The 11,061-nt window shown below is 57.1% G+C and overlaps 2 protein-coding genes across 2 annotated transcripts in view; both read right to left on the minus strand.

Annotated features, from left to right (window-relative positions):
- C1QTNF5 (C1q and TNF related 5) overlaps positions 1 to 235 on the minus strand; it is a 1,189-nt gene extending 954 nt beyond the window's left edge. The window contains exon 1 of the mRNA XM_029915313.1: positions 12 to 235. Coding sequence (XP_029771173.1) covers positions 12 to 226 — 215 coding nt within the window. The 5' untranslated portion in view covers positions 227 to 235. The remainder of the gene's footprint in view (positions 1 to 11) is intronic.
- Positions 236 to 1,317: 1,082 nt separating this feature from the next.
- On the minus strand, positions 1,318 to 6,425 carry MFRP (membrane frizzled-related protein). The gene is made up of 13 exons (XM_029915312.1): positions 6,201 to 6,425; positions 5,983 to 6,079; positions 5,780 to 5,893; positions 5,487 to 5,660; positions 5,139 to 5,352; positions 4,575 to 4,705; positions 4,330 to 4,455; positions 4,024 to 4,100; positions 3,504 to 3,652; positions 2,942 to 3,072; positions 2,661 to 2,792; positions 1,650 to 1,777; positions 1,318 to 1,559 (listed from the first exon to the last, which is right to left on the minus strand). Exons 1-13 carry the CDS (start codon positions 6,252 to 6,254, stop codon positions 1,335 to 1,337), a joined length of 1,752 nt encoding a protein of 583 aa, XP_029771172.1. The 5' UTR covers positions 6,255 to 6,425; the 3' UTR covers positions 1,318 to 1,334.
- Positions 6,426 to 11,061: the final 4,636 nt, after the last annotated feature.

Below are 11,061 nucleotides of genomic sequence, written 5' to 3' on the forward strand. Positions count from 1 at the left end.
CGGCCTCCTTACCCGGCCTCCCGCCCTCGCCCTTCTCTCCCGGAGCCCCGGGCGTGCCGTCTCGCCCGTCGCGGCCGTCGCGACCGGGCAGGCCCTGGCTGCCGTGGTGGCCCGGCGTGCCGGGAAGGCCGGGGTGCCCCGGACACAGGCTGGGGATCTTGTTGTCGTCCAGCGGGGGCGAACCGGCCGCCAGGCCCAGGAGCAGCACGGCGACGAGCGGCCTCATGGCGTCGGCGCGGGGACTCCGGCCGCCGGGGTCCTCTGGCAGTCTGCGGGTCAGGCGGGACGGGAGTCGGGACCCAGAATCGGGACCCAGAATCCCACTCGGCGCGGCCGAGCGGGTCCCCACCCCACTGCCACGGGCCCGAGGCCGAGAGGCCTCGGGGGAACCGAGGGGCGCCCCCAGAACCGAGGAGGGGAGAGCGCGGGGTGCCAGGCAGGGAAGGCCAGGAGGGGCTGGTCGCCCCCGTCCCGCGCCCCCGCCGGCGCTCAGTCTTTCCCCCGGCCCCCTCCCGTCCCCACTCCCCCTTCTGCCCTCCACCAGACTCACCCCTCCCGGCTCCCGGGGCCTCCTTCTGGGCGCTCGCTTCTCCGGACCCTCCCGCTGATCCCTGACCCGCCCCTGCGCTTCTCCCCTGCCAGGCGTCCCCTGCCTTCGGCGGCCCCTGGTCCCGGTTCGCTCCCTGCCGGCTCCGCTCTGCTCCTCCCAGACTCCGAGAGGAAACCAGTTGTTCAAGGGCCAAGAACTCGGGGCCGGGAAATAGCAGGGAAATAACTCGTGGTGTCGCCCGGCCGCTGGCCAAGGTTTGGGGGAGAAAGGAGGGGGAGAGAGTCTCAGCTGGGCACAGAGAGGCAGCGCTGTGTGAGCAGACACTCAGGACACCCACTGCTCCACGGAGCCAGAGGAGAGGTGGTGCGGTGATGGAGACCAAGGAACAGACTAGACCAGGAGAAACAGAAGCTGAGAACCCAGGGTGGAGAGTACAGGAGGCAGACAGCTGGGTTCCGGGGACTGAGAACAAGGCCTGCCACATCCCTAAGCATTCAGAAAAGTCCGAAGGCAGGTGATCAAGAACCTGAAAAAGGAGGTGGAGAGGGGAAGGCAGAAGATGGGAAATGGGGGTCAGAGGCTTGCGTGGAAAGCAGGCCTCACTGTCAATGGCACGGTGTGGAGCTGGGCCAAGTAATGGGACAGAGAAGCTTCCAGCAGCGGGGCTGGGGACTCCTCCTCCCCTCCCTGGAAGGCTCCAGAGAGGATGGGCAAAGTCCCCTGCCTGCCCGCCCTGATAGGCAAAGGTGGATGGGCAGGTGGAGGGCAGGGGCCCCATTCAGGGTCAGGGCTGGGCACAAGCCTCCAGGCCAGAGGGCTCAGGCAGCCTGTTGCAGTTGAAAGGCCAGGGGGTACCCAGTAGAGCCAGGCCAGACTGGCACTGGCGCTCTGCCTCCTGGCAGACAGAGCGACAAGGGGGAAGGACGCTGCCTGTGGGGGTGCAGTGGGGCACAAGCAGCCCACAGAGGAGCCTCCGGAAATTCTGGTAGCAGGGCAGACTGGTCAGGCTCTGTGGAAGGAGGAGACCAGCGCTCAGGCACCACACCCCCGAGGCTCCCTCCACTTCCTGGGGCTCCCTCCTGATCTCTGCCCGGAGCACCTTGTAACTTCTGAGGACCTCCACCACCTCCTCCTGGGTCGCCATGCCCACCCAGATGTTAGGGAAGGCCGTGGTGTTGTAGCTCAGACCGATGCACATCTCCACCTGGATGGGCTCACAGGCCAGCTCTGTACGGGTGGGAGGGGACAGTCACTGTGTGGATACACTGGCTGGTGACCCTGGGGCAAGTCACCTCATCACTCTCTCTGGGTCAGATGTGCGTTGTTGTGGGAATCAAAGGTGATAATCTGAAGAGATGCTTTGCACACATCGCGGGTGCCTACCACCCTGGACAGCCTGCCCAAACATCCTTTGCCAGCCCTGGGCACCCTGCAGGTGTCTCTTCAATCTCAGGGAGCATAAGACGCTGACATTGGCAGGCACTGCTGGGCACACAGAAGGGACTAACTCCCTGCTCTCACCTTCAACTTCTTCTCCTTTTTTCTAAGTAGGCTCCACACCCCCCAACATGGGGCTTAAACTCATAGCCCTGAGATCAAGAGTCACATGCTCTACTGACTGAGCCAGCTAGGTGGCCCTCACTTTCCTCTCTGAGGTGGGCTATGGAGACAGGCTCTTTGTGTGACAAGGCTGGGTTGGTTCTTTTCTTTTCTTTTCTAAATTTATTCATTTATTTTGAGAGAGAGAGAGAGAGAAGGAGTGGGAGAGAGAGAGAGAGAAAATCGCAAGCAGGACCCACACTAGAAGTACAGAGCCCAATACAGCTCGAACCCATGAACCTCAAGATCATGACCCGAGCAGAAACCACTCAATCCACTCACGAGCTCAATCCACTGAGCCACACAGGAGCCCCAAGGCCCCACCCACTGGCTCCCTGATTCTCACTTCCCTTGGGGGTGACCTTAAGTACCATTGGCCCGGGACTCTGGAGTGGCCCCTGAGTCAGGACAGGGAACCCACTATCAGGGAGGACAAGGGTAGAACCTTAGGACCTGCCAGGCCCCGCCCATGGAGCTCACTGGGCCCCGCCCACTGGGCCAGGCTTCTCACCGGGGGGTGGGAACAAGGGGCTGCTGCAGTTGCCTTCGCTGCCATCTGTGCAGTCTCCCCACGAGTCACACATCCACCGCGGACTCTTACATCCTCCGTCGCGGCAGGAGAACTCTCCGGGCCCACAGGGATCTGGAGCCAGAGGGGGCATGGCAGTGCCCTGGGACGTGCCTGTGCCCCCACTCTGCCTTCACGGTGCCCTGACCAAGGTCCAGAGCCCTTCCTCACTCTCCCGGAGGCACCCCGTACTGCCCACACCCACCCACCCCTGGGGCACCTACTCTCTGTCACATTGAGGGCCCGGTAGATGGCAGAGAAGCCCCCACTGCTGATGCCACGGTCTGTCCTAAAGAACACCACCAGCTGGCGGTGTGAGGAGATGAGGCGAGGCGGTGGCTCTGCTCCACAGAACCTGCCCAAGGCGGAGAGCAGACCTGGGCAGGGGGCCCTAGGTGGACCTGGGGTGTTCCCAGGGGCCTCTGACTGGCGCTCTGGGCGCCGCCAGAGGGGATGGGACACATGGCAGCTGACTCATGGAGCTTAGGGCCTGGGAAGAAGACACACATATGGAGTAGACAAAGAATTAAGCAAACTGCTTGAACTCGAGCCAGTTGGAGATGGGAAAAAACCAGTGAGGGTGTGAGGGGAAGTGGAAAGGGCCCTTCGGGGCAGGAGAGCCAGGAAGGGAGGGCGCTGGGAAACGACCTTCTGCAGAAGGGCGATGTGGAGCAAAGGCTTTGGGCTGAGCCAGGACAAGCCTTTTCTAGGGCGGCAGTGAAGAGACCTCTGGCTTAGAGCAGGAGGAAGGATGCAGGTTATCCGGGGCTCCCACTCTGCTGCTACCTGCCCAGGAGGCCCAGGGCCCCTGAGTTGCTGGTCTCATACACGGCCACATAGTCCAGCTTGCACTCGTCCTGAGCGTCTAGGCTGAAGTTGTAGAACTGCAACTCCATGCCATGTCCCGCAGGCACTGAGATATGCCAGGTGCAAAGCTGGGGAGGGCACGGAGGGAGTAGTTCCAGGGTCCCTTCTCCCATCCCGACCTGGGCATCCAGGCCGAGCTCCAGAAGGGCTTCCTCCCTGCGGCAGGCGGGGTAGGGCGCAGTGGGTACGGCCTCCTAGCTCTTATCCTCGGTGGTGGAAGGGCCCTTTAAACTTGTCCGCTCTGAGAGATAGCTTTACCCAGCAGAAGAATATCTGGCCACCTAGGAAACACTGAGTACAGTTCCCTTTCTGCTTGTTTGAGCTCTGACCTTCCCATGAACAAGGCAGGGTCTCTCATGCTGTTCCCAGTCACACTAACCCTGGGGGCACAAGTGTGCCCACGTGTGCCACACCGCCCTCCCTGTGGGCGCTGGCTTACCTGTTGGTGAGGGTACCTCTGCAGGTAGCTGGGAGCAGAGAAAGTGCCCTGGAGCCCAGTCAGATTCCCCCCGCACCCTGTGGACAGGAGGAGGGGCTTGCGAGTTTGCCAGGGTCTGTGCCTTCGCCCAGTCAGGCCAGAAGGGATCGCCAGGGAGGGTTTTTGGCCAGGCCCATCAGGAAGCAAGTTCTGGGCCAGAAGAATGTCCTGGCAAGTTTGGGGCTGGGCCAGAGCTGGGGAGCTCAGACTGAACCTGAAACAGATGCCCAAAGACAGTGCCTGCCCCGCCTCTGGAGGGGCCCATACCCGAGAGCTTGTTGCCACAGTTGGCTTCATCACTGCCATCAGCACAGTTGGCGAACCCGTCACACACTGAGTCAGGCAGCAGGCAGGTGAGCTGGTCACAGGGGAACTCATCATGAGCACAGCTCCCTGGGGAGGGGTGTCTGGATTCAGAACATCCCCCCAAAAGTCTCCACCCCTTTTGCCACTGCTGGAGGGGAATGGAGACCCTTGGGAGGCAGCTGGAGACACGGTGGGAAAACACTCACCATTCCCGGGGGTCACAGCCTGGTACCAGGCATGGAAACCAGACCCTTCCACACTGCTGTCGGAGACGAAGGCCACCCGGAGGTGGCTGGCATTGGTGTTGAGTGTGGGGGGAGGCACCCTCCCACACACTCTGCAAGAAGCCAGGTTGGGTGTGATGGAGGCTCAGAGCCCAGGGCCAGCCATACTGGGAGCTGCCTGGGCTCTGTGCTCCTCTTTCTTCAAGCCCTGAACTGGTGATGATGGGGTCAAAAAGGGCCCTTTCATTTCCCCGGGGAGCTCTGACTTTCCTGACCAGCACATCCACCCTTGTGGCATTTATTCATGGGCACGATAGGTGGGGGCTTCATTTGACAGAGAGGGGAGCCAACCTTCCCAAGGTCATACAGCAGATGGCGGTGGGGGGGGGGGCGCACCAGAGCTGGGTCCAAAGGTCAAGTCTCTCTGTTTCCATTTCCTCCCAGCCCAGCCTCTCCCATTGCCACTCTCTGGTTCTGCCCTCTAGACAGTGCACAGGGCAGGGGTGAGAGCTCCTGGGGTGAGATCCTTGGGAGCAGGGGGCCCACCTGAGGAGGGGGCCTTCAGGCTCAGGGGAGATTTCCAAGCGATCAAAAAGACAGGAGGCCACACTTTCCATGCTGAGTGCTTCGATCTTGAGCTGTATTGCATGGTCTGGGGCCACCTGGATATGCCACACGCAGTGGGTGTTGGGTGGGTAAGGGTCTGGGTAGTTGGGGCTGCTGAAGAAGCCCCTTGGGCCAGGGAGGAGGCCCCCACAGGCTGTGGAGATGAAGGTTAGAGTTCAGAGCTCAAAAGGAGAAGAGACCCTTTTATTTCCTAGTTTCCTCTTCATGGTCCCCCTTCCTCCTGCCATCTTGGGCTCTTTTCCAAGAAGATCTGCCCTGGGTACTCACAGGACTGGGGTGAGGGGCTCATGCCTGCCTCCATCAGCTGTCCTTTAGGGTTCCCTGTTGCTGGAGAGGTGGTGGGGGTGGTGGGGGTGGGGGGAGTGGTGGTGGTGGTAGGGGCGAAGCCTTGGGCCAGCAGAGGGTGATAGGAATCCCCCGGCAGGGGTGTAGCCTGCAGCTCTGGAGGGAAGAAGATGGGGAGTGGGATTCAGAGGAGCCGGTTCCCTAGGGGTGATGAATAGAGTGGCGCACAGAATCTCATTCTAGAGCCCTTTCTCCCAAGCAGGTCCCATACTCACGGGTTAGAATGATGGCCACCAGAAGCCCGAGCAGCAGGAGCAGGAGGCTGGCCAGGAGGAGGACACAGAGCCAGGAGAAGTGACAATCTGGCTGCAGCCCTCGGGGCCGCCGACCTGTGGGCGTGAGGGGTGGGATTCTGAGACCCCATTGGGCTCTCAACTCCTGGGCCTGTTCTCCCTCTGGTCATCCCCGAGCTGGTTACCGTGCCAGGGAGCTGGGACGCTGCGGCTGGCATCCTCCTGGAGGGCCGGTGGGGGGGGCCCTGATTCAGGCTCAAAAGCAGGATTGCAGAACTCAGTCTGAAAGGGAAAGACTTGAAGGCTGGAGACTAGTGGTGGCACTGCCTGGCTGGCATGTCCCCTGGGCACGGCCAGCCTTAAAGGTCTGGGTCTTGGGAGAGGGGTCCTATGTGACCCTTACCTTGCTCAGCTCTGTCGCCTCCGCACAGAGGATGATATCTGAGCATTCCGTCATGGCTCAAGGCTCTGCATGGCTTTCCTGGAGTCCCTGTGATAGCCTGAGACCACCAAGAGCCCCCTCCCCGATCCAAAACTATCAAGGGGGTAGTCTCTGCTGCTTTGAGGAAACAGCTGCCAGACTAGACAGACTCTCAGATGGCCCTTGGAAGACCGATTCAGGCTACTGGCTACTCCGTCTCTGTGTGGGGGAAGGACGCAGCCAGAAGGAATTCGCAAAGGCATGAAATGGTCCCTTAATCCAACTCAGCTGAGGATGCTAAGGTCAAGATCTTGGCTCAGGGCAGCAGTCCTTAAAGGCACAGGCAATGGTGGAGGAAACTAGGTGCTTGGTGGGGGTGTGACCAGAAGAACTGGACAGCCCACTTACCTGACCTCACCCAAAGTACTGAGTGAGCTGGGGTGGGGGTGCGGGGAGGAGGTCAATGCAGGCATAAGGGAGCCTTGGAAGCTAGGTGTAAAAATTTGGCAGCTTTAAGCCTTTGAGTCCTAAGGGCTCTGGACAAAACCTGCTGCCCTCCCATCTGGGGACAGGGGAATTTAGCCACGCCTGGGTCTTTGGAAGGTCCCTGTTAAAATATCTGTGTGACCAGGACAAGGAGGTAAGCCAGTACAGGAAAAACAGCTTATGTATGGGTTTCTTCTGTCTGTGCTGATGTGACTAAGGGAGCTTCAGGGGCTGGCTGCCTCTTCCTGGAGCCCTTCAACCTATAGAGAAAAGGCAGAGGAAAAGAAGAAAGAGGAGCCAAGTCCTCGGACAGGGGCAGGCCCTCAGCGAGGTGGTGGAGTCTGGCAGTCAGTGTCATCTGTTGCCGCAGGAGAGAAAACCCACGCTCTGCAGCCTGGACCACTTCATGCCTTGACGACATTCTCTTGGAAAAACTCAGCCTGGCTCAGCTGGCCTCCAGGAGAGAGGGAAGGGCTTGTTAACCGGTTTTGTGTTAGCCATGCTCTGGTTGAGTGCGCAGGTCAGGGAGGGATGGGTAGCGTAATGACATTTCTGGCTGCCATTTGCAGGACGTTATGTAGCAGACCCTGGGCAGGAGGTCTCACTGGTTTCCCTCCTTAGGTTGCGCTATTAGCATAAACATTTCACAAACGATGGCATGGAGGCTCCAAAGCCTGTGTGTTCTCTAAGACACACCTCTTTCACCCTGCCCTGGGGCTGAGGCATGTTGGGGACAGAGGGGAACAAAGCGAGAAACCCAGAGTGAGAAATCCAGAGCGGAGGGAAGGGGCAACAGAGACGTTCTGTGGCCCTAAGGCAGCTGTTGTCATCCTCAGGGCAGACCCTTCACCCCCAGGTTTTCCTCCAGTCATCCCCTGGGGGGCCTTGGGCTGCTTTTATATCGGGGTGTGAGCCTTTCTGTCTCCGGATGGAGACTGCTTTTAGAGGGTCTGAGAGGTCAAAAGTATTTTGATATTAACACTAAGACCTTATTTGTCTTTTTGTCTGTGAGCACAGGGTAGTGCTCCAGAGGCTGTGTGGGAAGCTTCTGTCTGGCTTTGCTGTTGCCCACAGCCGTCCTCTAGGCACAGGAAACTTGGAGCGGTGCTCAGGTGGTTTCTAGCTCCCTTGGGATTCTGCTTGTATTCCTGAAAGCATAGCTTCCCGCAGCACTCTCCCCGCCCCCAACCTGACCCCTCGCACAGTTTTCTCTCTTTGGCTCTCCCAGGTTCTGCCACAGGGAAGGGTGAGGCCAGAGCCAGGTTGGCTGTAACATTCTGGGACTCTGGCTCTCCAGCGTTCTCTCCTGCTCCTTCTCTAGCTCACATTCCGGCTCCAGCCAGACCAGCCTCTTCGCTGTCCCTGGAACACGCTGTGTCCAGGCTTTTCCTTTCATCTGGAAGGCCTTATTTTTCCTTGTGCCCAGGGCCGGTGCCAGAGGTGTGTATTGGGACCCGACTTCTTCTCCACCCAAATCTGCCAAGTTTACTCCTCCTCTCCTTGTTCACCGCCACGCCTGGCCTTGACCCTCATCCCGTGGCAGTGCAATCCCAGCCAACCTTCTGCTATGTCCTAGGGGCAGGCCATGCTGAATATCAGGAAGCCGGAAACGCTCATCCCTTGGATTTTGGGTGCCCATACTGTGGCTCTACTTCACCAGTTCTGCTTGGTTTGGGCAAGGCTGTACTTCCTCAGCATTCCTGAGCCTTTATCATATGTTGTTCGGAGGGGAAAAGGCTGCACAAGCAAGCGTACTGGGAGGCGAGCGGAACCGAACCAGCGAGCTAGCATCACCCACTAAGAGAACGTGAATGGAGTGTTGATGGTACAGTCCTGGAAGTGTGGATGTGTGGGGGGAAATGCACAGTTGAGTACCTAGTATGTTCCAGATACTCATAACTCTGAGTAGGTATTGTTATGTTCAGATTACAGAGGAGGAAACTGAGGCTCAGAGAGATTAAGTAATTTGCTTGTGCTGTAAACACTAGTCTCTTTCTGCTGCTTCCACCCCCCGCCCCCATCCTGCCCTGGTGCTTGTTTCTGCCTGTAGAACGATGAAAGGGGGGGGGCCCTCAGAGGTGCCCAGCCCACACCCTGCTGGGGCCCAGGCAGGTGGTACATTGTGCTGGTTTTGCTCGGGCGTGTGTGGATGTATAGAGTCAGGGAGCTCCCTTGCTACCCTGCCGTTCAGCTCAGTTCCTAACGGATAAAAGTTTGGAAAATTTGCTGCATAAAGTCCTGCAAAAAGCTGTCAGTCGCCCAAAAGGCAGAGTATTCAGACGGAAAGGGGACTGTCCTGCCTCTGCCGCTGACAAACCAGGGACTAGAGCAAGCCTTCTCTAGTGCTTCTGTCCTCGCTGGCAAAATGAGAACATGGACGAGGTGACCTCTGTGGCCCTGAAGCTAAAGCTTTACAGAAGTATTTTCTGAGCACTGGTCATTAAAAAAAAAAAAATCTAGAGTAACTCTATAAGCTGGAATCAGGGAGCCAGAGGCATGTAAGGCCCCCTAACTTGGGACTTTGAGGCATGTGCTTAGACAAGAAGTGACTTAGAAAGAAGGCACTTGGGCCAAGAACTTCAAGGTCTGAGTTCCTTAATGCAGATGAGGCACAAGGCCCAGAAAGAGGGAGGTTCTTGCTCAAGGTCACACAAGAGCAGGAGCGGGGGAGGGGGTGGGAGAATCCCCCCTCCCTCCTCAGGGAGAGGTCTGCTGGAACGAAAGCAAAGATGGGAGAAGAAATCCCAGTTGCTAGGAGGCAAAGCTGATGGACAAAGGAAAGCGGGGGACAGATTGTATTTGGGATCGGGCAGCACTAGGACCTGTTGCCATGGGAATGGAAAGTGCCACAGGTCAAGTACAGAAGGGAGAGCTGGGAGCAAGGGTGGAGTGGGCTGAGCCCTGGTCCTCTTCAGTGGTCTGCTCCCCTTAGGCCACAAAAACAGCGCAGCGGCTTCCATGTCCAGTAAACTGGCTAAGAGGTACAGCAGGCTGCATTGATTCAGGGCTCACCCATTCACTTTGTTAGAAGCCTGTTTCCACTTTGAAGAGCATCCTGTGGACCTGTGGTCTGGGGCAAATTATCTGCATTTAAAACCTTAACCTGGGTCAGGCCACTTCCAGGGCATGAAACCCCAGGGAGAAACCCCAGGGTTTGAATCACTGTTTTTCCCACTTTTGGAAAACGTCCGGAAGAAGTGCTCCCAGAATGGTCTCCTCTTTAGAAGCTTGACACCAGACACTGTGGTCTGAGCAAAGATGCGATAGGCCTTGATTTTTCAGTGTCTGGAGCAGAGAAATATGAAAAACCCTGATAAGATACTCTCAAGTTCAGCTGGTGGAGGCTTCAGCTTCCAGAGTTCTAAAATCAGGGAAAGATCTAAATTGTACTAAGAGTTAAAAGATAAAACCAAAGGAGGGGCGCCTGGGTGGCAGCATGTGACTTCGGCTCAGGTCATGATATCACAGTTTGTGGGTTTGAGCCCCGTGTCGGGCTCTGTGCTGACAGCTCAGAGCCTGGAGCCTGCTTCTGATTATGTCTCCCCCTCTCTCTGCCCCTCCCATGCTCTCTCAATAATAAGAATGTTAAAAAAAACCAAAGGAGACAAGTCCTTCAGTGCTCCAAAAAGCCATTCTCTTTACAAGGTTAAATCTGCATTTAAGTCTTGGAAAAAAGCACTTTGGAGAATAAAACCTTTAACATAAAAAAAAAAAAAAACAGCTGTTTCTAGGTAATAGGCAACAAGGTCAAGTTTTCATTTCTCCACAGCCAGATGCGGGCCACGGTTCTACCAGCCTCTGCTGGAGAGACCAGGTGTGGCTCATCCTAGGTCCACACAGGCACCCAAGTGTCAACAGAACCGCGGGTGCCCATGCCAGTGGTTAAATGGCAAGCGATGGAAATGTGTAGTAGATGTGCTAATTTCCTTCAGTGTGAAGCTGTTATGTGGGATAATGTCCTTGCTCTCAGGAGATGCATCTGAAGTACTTAGAGGTGGTGAGGACGCATCACCCCTACATGTTTGACCCCCAAGAACAAAGTAAATGTAAACAAGCGTGGCAAAATGTTGACCGGTGAATACAGATGAATAGAGCATTCAAGATGTGTTACTATTTTAGTTTTGGAGAGTTGAGAAGCTTAGACTAGAAAGTAGGCAACGTTTTCAAGAACTTGGAATTCACCTGGAGCAGTAACACAGGTGGCAACTAACAGGCTCAGAGATCTTCCTGGGTGTAGACCCTCCCCAATCAAGATGCCGTTGCTTCACACCTTCTTTCTCAAAGCTATTATTTATTCTGTACAAGGTTCCACTGTACATCAGACATTCTACTCTTGCTTACACAGTAAACAAGTGCA

The sequence above is a fragment of the Suricata suricatta genome, chromosome 11 (genome assembly GCF_006229205.1).
Source record: "Suricata suricatta isolate VVHF042 chromosome 11, meerkat_22Aug2017_6uvM2_HiC, whole genome shotgun sequence".
In the NCBI taxonomy this organism is placed as follows: Eukaryota; Metazoa; Chordata; class Mammalia; order Carnivora; family Herpestidae; genus Suricata; species Suricata suricatta.